This window comes from Diuraphis noxia, unplaced genomic scaffold (genome assembly GCF_037042655.1).
Source record: "Diuraphis noxia isolate RWA-SAM2 unplaced genomic scaffold, SU_Dnox_SAM2 contig0002, whole genome shotgun sequence".
Lineage (NCBI taxonomy): Eukaryota > Metazoa > Arthropoda > Insecta > Hemiptera > Aphididae > Diuraphis > Diuraphis noxia.
In genome coordinates, this window is record NW_028301712.1 from 17,297,480 (window position 1) to 17,311,954 (window position 14,475).

At 28.5% G+C, this 14,475-nt stretch overlaps 1 protein-coding gene across 4 annotated transcripts; it reads left to right on the plus strand.

Annotated features, from left to right (window-relative positions):
- Window positions 1-2,399: 2,399 nt before the first annotated feature.
- On the plus strand, window positions 2,400-14,120 carry LOC107163869 (tumor protein D54). 4 transcript variants are annotated; one of them, XM_089220850.1, is made up of 7 exons: window positions 3,550-4,155; window positions 7,951-8,212; window positions 8,375-8,434; window positions 9,550-9,618; window positions 9,781-9,840; window positions 13,327-13,489; window positions 13,561-14,120. In XM_089220850.1, the coding sequence occupies exons 1-7, from the start codon at window positions 3,819-3,821 to the stop codon at window positions 13,678-13,680; spliced, it is 1,071 nt and encodes a 356-aa protein (XP_089076976.1). In that variant the 5' UTR covers window positions 3,550-3,818; the 3' UTR covers window positions 13,681-14,120. The 4 variants fall into 4 exon arrangements, with proteins under 4 accessions (XP_089076975.1, XP_089076977.1, XP_089076978.1 ...); XM_089220849.1 differs by lacking the exons at window positions 3,550-4,155; window positions 9,550-9,618 and adding an exon at window positions 2,400-2,730; XM_089220851.1 differs by lacking the exons at window positions 3,550-4,155; window positions 9,550-9,618; window positions 9,781-9,840 and adding an exon at window positions 2,400-2,730.
- Window positions 14,121-14,475: the final 355 nt, after the last annotated feature.

Genomic DNA, 14,475 nt, shown 5'->3' on the forward strand with positions numbered 1-14,475 from the left:
AAAATTTTACATGCTTAAAATAACTTTCAGAACACACCAGTGGCAGCCTTTTGCATAATCTAAAAAAAGGCCTGCGTACGTCTATGATCTTTTTTAATGTATAATATATATAGTCTCCAGCGTTTTGTGACTTCCAGAACCTGTGGTAGGACGTGAGTAAGTACTAAGTGACATACCCAAAAAATTCATGCGTGTAATGTATGTTTGTGTAGTATGATAATATAATATATTTTTATATTTTTCGATTTACTATACATAAATTCTTGTGGAAGTATGTTCATTGCCCTGATCAATTTATTTTAACTATTTAGTCATTTTGGTTGTTATGATAATTAGTTGGATATCTATAACGACTATAACCAGTGATTATAATATACATGCTATAATAACAGTATGATGGTGATAGCCGATATGCCCTATGTATAATTATTAATGTTCTTATATTATTATTATAATACTCACAATATATATTTTATAGCTTATATTATTTATAGACAAATTATTACATTTATTAAACCAAAATATTTTTAGTGGTAATTTGATGAGTTAATAGTATTACTTTCAATGTATTTAATAATGATGCTTATTAATATTTAGCAATTTAAAAAAATATATTTAATTACATTTTTTTACTTTAATGATGATACAATGTTAAATATAAATATATATTTATTCATTATTAGTTTATTATACTGTGTGTTCAATTTTAAAGGTAACAGGAAATATTTCGAACGCATGACCTTGAATTTGATTCGGGTTCTTTTTACAGGATACAGGACATATAAATACACATTTTTTTGATAAATTTAAATTTTTAACTTTTTATTATCTGTGCATGCGCAGTAAAATAAAAACTTCTTAAATAGGAACCATAATTTTTGACACTGGATTTGGATTGCTCTATTTTTTTTTGAGCAACTTTGATCTTTACAGTTGTTTGTTGATATCTTCAAAATTGCCATTTTTATAACCCTCGAAAGTTTTAAATCAGTTAATTCGTAAATATCGCATTTTTTAACGAATAAATTATAATGATATTTTTTTATAAATTCTATGTAATAATAAATACACATTGTAGTTTTAATAAAAATAAATTGTTATAATATTACCTATAAATGTGTAATTAAGATAGAGCGTTAAAAAAATATTTTATATATACGCACTATACAGTTGTCTTATCTGGTGTGATGTTGATGTGAGTAGTGATAAATTATCAACAACTTGAACCTTATTTTTTTTTTTGGGCATTATTTCTGTAGAGATCACGATTATAGATAACATAATAAATATTTTCTTACCCATCTTCTATAATGGTAGGGATTGAATTTATCAAATTATTTATAGTTATATTAAAACACAAGACTTAGAATTATTATGATAAATAAGGTATAGTCCAGGGATCACCAATAAATTTTTTTGAAGGGCTACATTAGGAATCTTGAAATAATTATTTGCTGGGCATCAAAATTGCAAACGTTAGTAAAAAAAAATAATCAAAAATGAAGAATTACAACGACATAGTGTTCTGTAGAACGTATAATATTAACAGTCATTACTTTTTTTCTCTTGTCAGCGGTTCGGATAAAATTTTCTACTAGCCGAATGTGGTCCACGGGCTGCCATTTGGTAACCCCTGGTATAGTCTATAATTATTGTACATGAATTCGATTTTGTAATTGCATTCAGTATTCAATACCTTAATTGGCCTAATTATATAATTCAATATTATTATTATTTATTTTTATTGAATATTCGTATTTGAAAATTATAATAATTAAAACATGAGGGTAATTTCTTTACTCGAATCCCTCGTCGAATCCTGTATCTACAATTTGTATACTATCTATTGTTATTGGCTAATGGTATTTTACATATTTTGTAGATTGTACCCATATTCAAATATTTTACAAAATATTATTTTAATTGCGTGTTTTGCATAAAATTGATATCAAAATGTCAAAATGTACACCTAAATTATTTCATTAACTATACATTTTATTTTGGTTTTGTACAGACGTACAGGTACCTAAACATAATTTAGAAAAAGCAATAACAGCGCGTTTTAGACGTTTTAGTTCAGGCAGTACAACAGTTATAATATGTTATTGCCTTATTGGGTTCTAGGTTTGACTGGCTGCAAACACGAATTGCGTGCCAAAAAATGAACACTTATAGTCAACAATCGAATTGCGTGCGTAGTTTTTTTGTGACAGAATGGAGTTGCGTGCATAAAAGTTTGAGAGTCGAGACTATTTTAACAGTCGGTTAGCATCCAGAAACGACTAACGATACAAATGGAAGTTAGTGTCATGTACAGTGAAAAAAATAAAAAATTATACATAATTAATGGCTATAAATTTCATTTCAACAAATTTTTAAATAATAATATTCAGAGATGGGCATGCACAAAACGAATGTGTAAATCATACATTAAATTAAATGAAAATGCTGAAATTTTTTTTAGTGTCTTAAATCACAACCATGAAAAAGATGATGTAAATATTTTAATTCGACAAAAAGTATGCAATAAATTAAAACGTAAAGCTCTAGATGATCCATGTGAAAAGCCCTGTAAGATTTTGCACCGAGAATTTCGCGAAGAAGATATTGCTTGCTTGACTGCTACGGACACCACGCGTATAAGAAAAAATATTCACCATGCACGTTCAATCATGATTCCAAAGTTGTCTACGAATTTAGATGTATTTAGTTTGGCTCTAACAAATTTAGGTAAGATCAAAAAAAAAAATAATAATAGATTTTATCAGATATATGTGTCGGCATGAAGTTATAATTACAAGTTTGGAGTTCATAGAAAAATTAGCTTACAAAGTTTAATTTATTGATACAATTATTTTCGTACATTTTTTTGACTGATACCTATGTATTATTATTTTCACAATTTAAATTTTATTAAATTTGTTATGACTGACTTTTTGACTGATATTCAGCACAGAATGTTTTTTGAATATTTATTGTTTACTTACTTTAGTTAATAATTTACTTTAAAATTCTAAGCACGCAATTCGACTCAATCACGAAAAAAAACCCACATGCAATTTAAACTCATTAAGGATTTTCATATGCGATTCGGAAAACCGGTTAGACTAAAAAATACCGTATATTGTATAATAATTACTATTTATACGATAAGGAAACATTATTTGGCAGATTAAATTTTTATTGTCGTCACATCGATATATAGGTATCGCGGTACCTATAGATATAATATTTATTTACGATAAACCGATAAAAAAGGGTATCGCATAAATTTTGATTTCAAATTCCTAATGTCAAATTTGTTGACGTATCCGCAATACATGCCCAACAAACGTACGATATTTTATAAATGTTGGTTGGCAATAATGTCGTTATTAATTTTTTCCTCGTGCTGTTAAAAATAACGTGTTTCATCGTTTGATTGAGAGGGGATGATGGTGAGCAACGAGCCTGGTGCGCGAGAGAACGGGAACGTGAGTGATAGGGAGTGAGAAAGAGAGGAATATAAATAACAAAAATGTGAATAACACTCTGGCCCGTCCGGAGACGAGTGAACCGGTCTCCTCCGCGAGTGCCTACAGTGCGCAGCCGGTGACGTACGCCGAATGTTTCGTATCTTGGTGTTTTCCGTGTGTCTCCCTTTCGCCGTCTCTGTCTTGCCCGACCGGACTACTTATTCTTGAGCGCGCGACGGCGCTCGCTATTCCATTTCACATTCTGAAAATGCACAACGCCGACCATCGTCTCCACCACTGTTGGACGCAACTCTAATACCATCCATCACGCTACGGGACACAATTAGCCGTATTTCCGGCGGGATGGCTCGTGACGCTGTCGTGCACGACGTGGACCTGCCGTCGCTGGAGTACGACGACGAAGAAACCGCTTACATGTCCACAGAGACGCCTAGCTTCGACGCGGACGACGCGACACTGGGCAGCACGTTCGTGATCGTTGACGAGGACGTCTCCGATCCGGACGATAACGACGGAGTTGGCGAAGAGGACGACGTATCTCCGCTGGTGGCCCGGACGGCATTGACCTCTGCCGCCGATTCGCGGTCGTCGTCCTCGGACACTGGAAAGGTCAAGTTCTTGGACAAGATCAGAGAACACAAGAGCTACCAGAAGCTGGCGAGGATCGTGAAAAAAAAAGGTCTGCGACCGACAGTACACACAATATTATTAACGTCGTTTCTCTGTGTTCAACCAGCACGTCACGTATTTGCGTTCTATTTTCCGCGCGTGTGAACGAATAATCTTTATTATAATACATCAATTGCAATATATGAACCTATATATTATTTTAAATTTTTCTATCACTATAAAATATTACAATGCATAATACATTTTTAGTATCAATGTTGTGATAAAATTTTATCGTGTAGATACCGTACCAACGGACGTAACTGCGTGCAACATTACCAAATAGTTGTTATAACTGTGGTTCGCGGGTGTATGTATATTAATGGTATTTGACGTTTTTCATTCAATTTAATCAAATTTCAAATTTTTTTTTTTTTTTTGATTGTTGATTTTATTTAACATAATGTTCATATCAATTTATCCGCGTTTACTATAAATGTAGATCTTTGCGCAATAATTGATAGTTCTAACACTGATCACATGTGGCACTACTCGAGTATTTACCTGCTCGGCTGCTCCGGATTCGTATAATAAAACTTAATAAGAATCATATTATACGTGAACTGTTTAATATTAATGATAATTGATAATAAAATTGAGATAAAGGCGTGTTCAGTTCACTCAGGTAATGGATAAACCTGTGAAATCATAATATAATCCTCGACATGATCATATTAGTAATTTACTCGAACTTGGTTCTCAAAAAAATTACTCTTGAGTCTTGGTCACATCTGTGAAATTGATTTTCTGACTTATTATCACGCTAATGGATTGAATTTATTATTGATAATAAGACGTGGGTTTAAATGGTAGTTCCGATTTCGTCATCAATTACTTTTTATGATTAGAAATAGTATCATAGACACAACGAGTCATCGAATAATTATACAAAATGTACAACGAAAACATTCTTTCTTAAATTAATTACTGCTTTATAACATTGTAATAAATAATAATCGCAATTGGAAATCATTAATTATGCTTTTAGATTTTTATTTATTTGTGGACATTGGACAGTATTTTATTCATATTTCTTAGTTGATGTCGAAATTGACGTATTTATAATGATTTAATTGTCTGTTGGTATACTGAAAGTCTGAATCACGATTCATGGCGGTTATCGATCGAATTAATAATTTTATAATCATTTAATATATTGACATATTGTTATATATTTAAATCTCGTGATCATAAAAAGTATTCTGTTCTCATCATTGTTCCAATGCAGTTGTATTGTAGGTAAATTATTTTTAAAATTTAAATCATAGAAGTAGATAAACTTGCTGATTCAAAACTTACATTTTGTTGTTTTATTTATATAGGTATATATACATATTTTATACAACGCACATTGGCATTATGAGCTGTGGTTATGGTATGACTTATGAGCTACTTGTTATATTATGATAACTATGTTTCATAAATTTGTAAACTCGCGGTCGATGTATTACAAAATTGAAATAATTTTATATGTTATGTTACAATAACTACCTACAACAATTTATATATTTAATCTTTGCTCTAATACTTAGTCTACTCTATTGTATTAGTCCCACTATTAGTTCGTACTTATTACCTGTACCTACTAAATATATGAATTTAAACGTAACAAAAAATAATTGTGGGCGACTCATTTGAAATCTGACATTGTGATTATTCTAATATATACCTCAGTTTTTTCTAATTTTAAATTTTAAAGCGTACTCGATTTAATTGTTTAGTCACGTATTTCTATATTTAGTTACATATAATTTATTATATAGATTTTTTCGATGTTACCTTAACAAAAATCGATAATTAACTTCAGGTAATATGGATTCATTTTTTTTTTCTGAAATAATTATTTATTAAAGTTAGTTCATGCTTTCATAAGTTTTCGAATGTTATACTCTTCGTACTCGCGTATAGTCTTTGGAAGTAGCATAGGTATTTAATTTTCATGCGTATTTATTTTTAAACGAATTCAAACTATTGAAAAGCCTGTAGAATGTAGAAAATAGATACATAATTGACGTGATTCCTGGTATCGATAACAATATCGTCTATTTCCAAGTGATTCATATATTCATAATATTTTTATTATTCGTGGTTTTTACCTTTTTATGTATCTTTGTTCAAAAATATTATTTTTTATTTTATCGATAAATCATAGCACCTAGCTGCAGTAATAGTATATTAGTATATTAGTATATTAGTATATAGTTGATTGTTTAAAAAATTCAAAAATTTGACACTCTTGCAACAATTAATGACATACACAGATATTGCAGTTACTTATTTGCCGGCATGTCTACAGACCATTATTGTTTTATTTATATAAACTAATTTTTTGTCGGTTTGTACACGTCTTTGTGCAATGTTGTATTTGGAAATAATTTTAACAATTGTAAACATTCGCGTGCTCGGTGACCTAACCAATAAGGAATAACAATAATAATAATGCATGAATTAGTTACAGCTATTGTGGATTAATTGTTTGTACTTTATTCGGATACATCGAATATCGATAATATTTTTCATCTTAATGTATGCATTTATAAAGTTTTGAGCCCGTCGTAGGTACTAGTCACTATCATAAATGTATCTCAGGTTCTTCATGATATTTATTTGATTTGTAAATCGTAGACTTGTACTTTGTATTATCTTAAAAACTATTTAGTAAGTGAATATATTATGTTATGTAATCCTTATGACGTATGGTTAAATTTAAAAACAAAATATTAGATGACGCAGTGGTATACTATAAATTATAATGTTTAGATTTTAGGTATCCTGCTTATCCGAAAAGAAGTGATTATAATAGTTTTTTATTAGGTATTAGTTGATTTCATATAAAAATAGATCGTTTACGTCTAACGCCCTATTATGGTTTCATATTTTACTATATTATCCTCTAATTATCTATGGATAATATTGAACTAAAATAGATGATTGAACTAGCTACGGACCAGCACACTTCAAATAAACAAATTAAATTGTAAATTGTTGCCTTAGCGCTTAGCCGTACACTTAATATACATACGCATATTATGTATAATATATTATTCAAGTGTACAAACTGGGAATTCAATGTTAATCTTGATTAATCTTGATCTCTAGATGGTGAATCATAAAAATATGATTTCTTTTGGGTCATTCAAAAATTTAAGTTGCATATTTGATGTTTATACTTTTAGTATACTAAAACGTGACCATACATCCTGATTTGGGTGGGACAGTCCCATTTTCAAGCTCAGTGTCCCGATGTCCCTGAAGAACCTAAAAATGTCCCGCTTTAAGAAAAGTTGACTTGTGGTAGATTTATTGATCACATATCTCAATAATACATATTTTATACTATACTTATACAGTATACGTATACCTACATAATTTATATAAATTGTAAAACACTAAAATCCATAGTCCATAGATTGTTGGAAGTCTCTGTATTAAAAGCCATTCTTGTAACAAAGAGCAACATAAGTCAAGAGATCCATTTATACATAAAAAACAAACAGGCCACTTTAAAGCAGATTTGTGGATCCGTCAAATATATAGAAAAATTATATGTTTTCTTATTAAAATGTGCAGGTGTCCCACATTGAAGAAAAAAAATTATGGTCCCATTAAGTGTACAGTTAATAAATTGTATTTATATTTTAAGAAATGTTGAATGTATCATTCACTAAAGCATAATATTATTAGTATTGTTAGGTAACATATATTTGTTGTAATTTGTAACTTTTATTTTTCACTAATTATCTGCTGTTTGTCAAACAATGTTGCTTAAAATTAAACAACTTATTAAACTTTTTTAATTTTTTAGGTGAAGAACCTCCAGTTATTATGTCACCAGATTCAGGAATTAACGAATTGCAAGGTCTTACTCTCGAAGAACAGGAAAAGCAGAAAGAAGAATGGCAACAAGAGCTGAACAAGGTAGAAGAAGAAATCAAGACATTACGTGAAGTGCTGGGTTCCAAGGTGAAAGCTTCTCAAGAGCTTAGACGTAAGCTTGGTTATACTGTTTGGCAAGAGATTAGTGAAGACGTGTCACAGAGCTTGCGAAATGTTAAAGAGTCAAATGTGTAAGTTCAGTAATGAATATTTTCCACCATGTGTGCTGAATTTTTTTTTAATTTTGCTAGCTTTCGGTCTATTACTATTATGATTTATCCATTTTTCTATTATTATAGCTAAATACTATTTTTATTTTTTTATATTATTATTATTTTTATATTTTTATATAGTTATCAAAATGTAGAGGACAAATTTACTCAATTTGGAAAAGCTGTTGTTGACGCACCAATGTAAGTCTTCTGTACAAAGACAAGCATTTCAATTTCCTAACGTTTATTTTATGTATCAGTGTTTGATTAACTGCCAAAATGAAAGTCATCTTCAACACAGCTTCTAAATATTAGTGTGATTCAAATTCGATTATTAATATAAAATAGCAGTTAAGATAAAACATCTAATTAATTATTACTCCGTTTACAATTGTTTAAACAATTTTCTCTGTATTAATATTCTAAAAATGATAAATAAGTATTTTGTGTTAATTTAGATAGTATGTTGTTATTATTATTATCCTATTATATTAACTCTATGGTTATAGGTATTTCATTAATTTATAGTTTATACTACAGGTTTGCTCTTGGAGACAGCATATGCTGTTCCAAATTTTTTTTGGATAACTTTATTAGTTATTAGAAAATGTATAGATAACTTTCTATATCCTTCTTCCAATGAAAACATTGAGTTTTAAGGGGTTTTCTTCTAATAATTATCACCTTAATTATCGCATTTTTTTTTCTACCTCAATAATACCCTAAATCTGTGGAATCTAATATATTCTCACATTTTAAACTTTAATTTTTAAATTTACTACCAAACAGAAAATGGGCTAGATTAATCTCTTGTTGCACTGAAATCAGAGCTTGAACTATATTATACATATTTTAAATTAATTTAAATAAATAAACAAGTAAGGTACATGATCTTAATCTTTATGTTTAATTTTTAATAGAATTACATATAGTAAATTATAATGAATCATTTTTCATACATTTTAGTTTTTTAGAATCAGTTAGGTAATACCTATATACTATATATATTTTTAATTTTATAGACATTTCATATTGTTTTTATTCTCTTGAATTTGATAAATATTTTGTAACAACTGGGATAAAATTTTATTGGCATGTAGTAAAAACATTCTTATTAAAAAAAAACTACATTTTTGTTTTAAATGTTTTTATGTAGACATAATTAATATATTGAAGTTTAAAACTATTGTACTGAACCTAACATTTGAATCACACTAATTAATTTAATTAATTTTAGTTACCAACATTAACTAAATTTGTATATTGTAATAATACATGAATTGGCAATGACAATATTATTGTATTTTCTGTACTAGATTCAACTTTTCTTTACCAGAATCAAGCGACATGCGTACCCCAACCAGGAACATGGTTCTAAAACACTGGTATATAAAATCTACGTGTACATACATGCATGTACTCTTGAGTTCTATGGAAGAAAATTTATGCTTTGTTTCAGTTCATTATTAAGTTGCTTGTAAATGTTCTTATTTGCACTTTTGCTTTATCTTCTAATTAGTTATTTCTATTTTTGTAAAAACACTTAGTTACCAAAATGTAGAAGGCAAGGTTAAGCAGTTTGGATCAGCGGTCACCGAAACGCCTATGTAAGTCTTTGCCTTGTATTTGTAACGCATGAACACACAATATGACTTAGAATATTTTCTGTTGGAGTTTTGTTTTTATATTAAGTTAGAACATATTTTTTTTATATCTATGCTGGCCCCCATCTAGGATGGCACATTAGTAGGGGGACAGCATTTTCAAAAAAGTGATCATATTATGTTAGGGGCGGCAAAATTTGATTTTGCTTAGTGCACTGTTGTAGCTTGAGCCAGCCCTGTATAGATGTTAATATGGCTGCATCCGAATTGCGTGCGGAAAAAAAGATCTATGTTTGACAACAACCGAATTGCGTGCGCGGTTTTTTCGAGACAGCCGAATTGCGTGCGTGGTTTCTTCATGACAGAGCTGAATTTCGTGCGCATATTTTATTTAAAGACAACCGGTATCGTAATATCTGTATCTGATATGATAGCTATATATGGGTATTATCATATGGTATTATGTACTATGCAGGGAATAGGATTTTTCGGCAATAAGATATAAGCTAATAATTTGATAAATAATATTAAACGATCTATATTCTATATGCATCAATTTCAAAATAAAATGTTAACTCGTTTGGAATTTATTGAAAAGTTGGCATACAAAAATTTGCCAGTTGGGTTTTAGTTTGAATACAAAACTCAAAATATATAATATATAAACAAACCTATTTTTTTTTATATTTTATTTTTTTTATAATATTTTGACAGTAATTCTAATTTTAAATTACATTTTTTGCTACTCATATAAAATATTTAAATATAATCGTTTTTACGAGATACCTAATAATTTTATTGTATTATCACTTGAATTAATATTGTTTTAATAATTTGTATTCGAAGAATAAATGTATTCTTTAATTATTTAGTGTAAATAAATCTGGCACACCGTGCGGCATCAACACTGTATCTCGCACGCAAAACGGCTCTGTCACAGAAAAACCGCGCACGCAACTCAACCCTGTTATGAAAAAACCACGCACGCAATTCGACCCAGAAAACGATTTTCGCACGCAACTCGGAACCGCCGGTTAATATATATATGAATCGTTAAAATTTTAAAAGGGGACTTCTGACAATTTTCAAATTTTACAGAAGGAAAAAATTATCTAGGTTACCAATAACATTTTATTTTTTTATATTAGTAGCAGTGGATTACATCGATGCTAGTACATACTTTGGGGCTTTGAAAAAAAACATTTAAATAATATACCATGTTGATTGTTAAAATTGTTTGTGTGATAGAATTCCTCTTTCTGCATCAAATTGTTAAAACATAGGTTATGTTAGATCAGCGGTTCTCAACCTTGTTATAGTCACGTACCATATACAAAATTTGAAAAATTTTACGTTCCACCTGACCATTTTTTTGCATATTAATAATGTATACATTTATATTATATGTATAGAATTTTATTAATAAATTAATTTTTTATAAAGGTAGATTTTCTTCGCGTACCACCTAAGAGCTTTCCACGTACCACAGGTTGAGAACCGCTGTGTTAGATTCTAAACAATAGATTAAAATAGCCAAACAAATTGAATTATTTCTTTAGGTGATAACTGATATGTAACAATGTTTAAATATACCGTGTGTTCATCAATTTAGGGAACACCGAGTTTCTCGGCTGGATTATGTTGGAATAAATCAAATTTTTTTACAAGTTATTGGTATATAAATATAAATTTCAAATTTTTAACCCTCTCGATATGCGCGTGCGTAATGCAACTTATTTTTTTTAATAGCAACCGGTATTTTTGATACTAAATTTGGATAGATTGAATTTTTTTTTTTGACCAGTTAACCATTGGTTCTAATACCAAAATTGACTGAATGAGATCCATTCAAATTTTAATAAATAATACATTTTTACGATTCATTATAAAATGCATAAAACCATTTATAATTATTTATCATTGGTTACTTTTTGAATATTCTTATGTTTTTTCTTTTTCTTTTATACCTGTTATAAATAAGATTAACATAATACGGATATAAAATTATTCAATTAAAATTGATTACAACTGTATACATGAAAATATTCAAAAAGTAACCAATAGGCAATAATAAATAATTATAAATGGTTCTATGCATTTTATAATGAATTGTAAAAATGTATTATTTATTAAAATTTGAATGGTTCTCATTCAGTCAATTTTGGTCTTAGAGCCATGGTTAATTAGTCAAAATAATTTTAAAAAATGCAGTCTATCCGAATTTGATATCAAAAATACAGGTTGCTATTAAAAAAAAATAAGTTGCTTTGCGCATGTGCGTGACGAGAGGGTTAAATTTTTTAAATTTATCTGAAAATTTGTATTTACATACCACTAGCTTTAAAAAAAAATTTGATTCATTCCAACATAATCCAGCCGAGAAATTCAGTGTTTCCTAAATTGGAGAACACACAATATATTATGTTAACATATTAGCCGGTATGTAACAAACTAGATTTGTTCGTCTTGAATGTTCTATTTACATTAAAATCACTATGATTGTACTCAAAGTGAATTAAATAAATAATAATAAAATACTATTGATAATAATGGACACATCATACAACATGTGATTAATTAAAACCATAATAATATAAACATGTTTATGTATAATATTATATAGATTCAAAAACTGTATGTAGAAACAGGACTTCTACTGCAGAAGTTCCCTTTTAACTTTAAGTGATTCATATATAACTATTAACTAGAGTTATGTTTTGTATTAAAATAGTTGTGTATGAAATATTTAAAAAAATTAGTTATTAAGAGTATGAGTATTGGCATTTGTCGTCTCAGTCTTACAAGTGTGTACATACCAAATTTACCCTCAGTAGATTATATGTAGCTTTGTTAGTTTAAAATTGAAAGTGAATCAACCTCTTATGAAATTTGATGGTATGGACATGATCTGTGTTTGTATGTAAATATTTTATAATACTTCAGTTCTAAAGTGAGTTATGAACATTCTAATTTATGCTATTTTATATATGCAAAACTTACAAAAAAATTGTACTATTGTAAAAAAAACCCACATACAAACTCAGATAATGTTCAAGTTTCATGAGAGGTCGATTTACCCTAATTCTTAAACTAATAATTCTACATGTGATTTACTGAGCATTAATTTGCTATATTGCGCACTTGTAAAAGAGAGATAACTAACGTTAAAGCCCCTTAAATTAAAAGATCATAAAGCTAAAGAAATCCTTTTCAGAATTTCAATTTTTTATAAATATAAAATATATGCTTTAAAACATTATTCATTTTATTTTATAAGTAGTTCCAAATTTCCAAACATGATTGTGTATGTCAGATTCTTATCTAATGCTATGATTGTTCTATTAACCACCAAGACTTTTCTTGGTTTGTCAACTTATACGTCTTATTACTAGCTATTTTCGGTAATTATTAATTACTAATAGTGGTACGTTGTTTTTCTGCAGCTCCTACAAATCTTTAAATATTTTAAAAATATTTTATTGTTAATAGTTATCAGAAAACTGAATCTGTGGTAAAAACAACCGCAGAAAAAGCTACAACAATATTTGGAGGATTTGGCAGTGGTCTTACAACCAAACTTGGCCAAATTAAGAACTCTGAATCATTCCGTTCTTTTGAAGAAAAAGTGGGTTCAGCTTTGGAAAATGTTAAGGTATTAATTATGAATAATATAAAATAATATAAACTGGAACATATTAAATTATTGTGTTTATATATTTTTAGACTAAAGTTGCATCTCGATCCAACTCAATGCAGAACTTTGATGAGATATTGGAGGAAGAAACTCGTTTGGCAAATGAAGAAAAACGTTCACGAGAAGAACGTGAAGCTGCAACAAAATAAATTTTTGGTATCTAAATCATCTCTCTTGTACTTTCGACATTTATCATAATCGTGCAATCTTGGTCACTTAAGTACAGAATTTACCTTAAACTAGGCACTACAAATTCAATTTCTCACAAATTTATTTATCCTGAATTTAGTGTTGAATTGTATTTTATTATTATATAAAACATTTTTTCCCATAATGTTTATCATTGATTTGTGATTTTTGATAGTTATTAATCTTATTTATATAAATATAATATATATTTTTTTTTTTTTTGTATAAATAATCTTACGAGCGCTTTAACTCTGAAAAATAATTATGTTTGTGCCTATACAACGATACTGTACGACATACACTTACTTTAAAAGTATTCCAATTATTGTAATTAAATTAGATATTTTTTTAGTTAAGTATTTATATAAATTAAACTAAATTAATTATTATGTTTACAAAATGCATTAATCTGTTAAATAGTTAACCACTACTAACTAGGAAAATGATAATAAATTCATTGGTTGGCACTAATATGTTCATTTTGTACCAATGTTGGTTTAGACAAGTGCATGAATCAACATAATTTCCAATAGTTATTGCAAAAATTATAATTTTATTCTACTTAAGCCAAAAAAATATTTTTAATTAGTGTTTTAACACTTAAGGTGTAGTAGAACTGTATAATTTAAACTTTAATCTTACAATTATTGTAACACATAATTTGGTCCTTAGGTCTAGAAACATTAATATAATATAATATATATTGTATATTATTGTTAACCTAAAATATTGATAAGCACTACAGTAATACTATA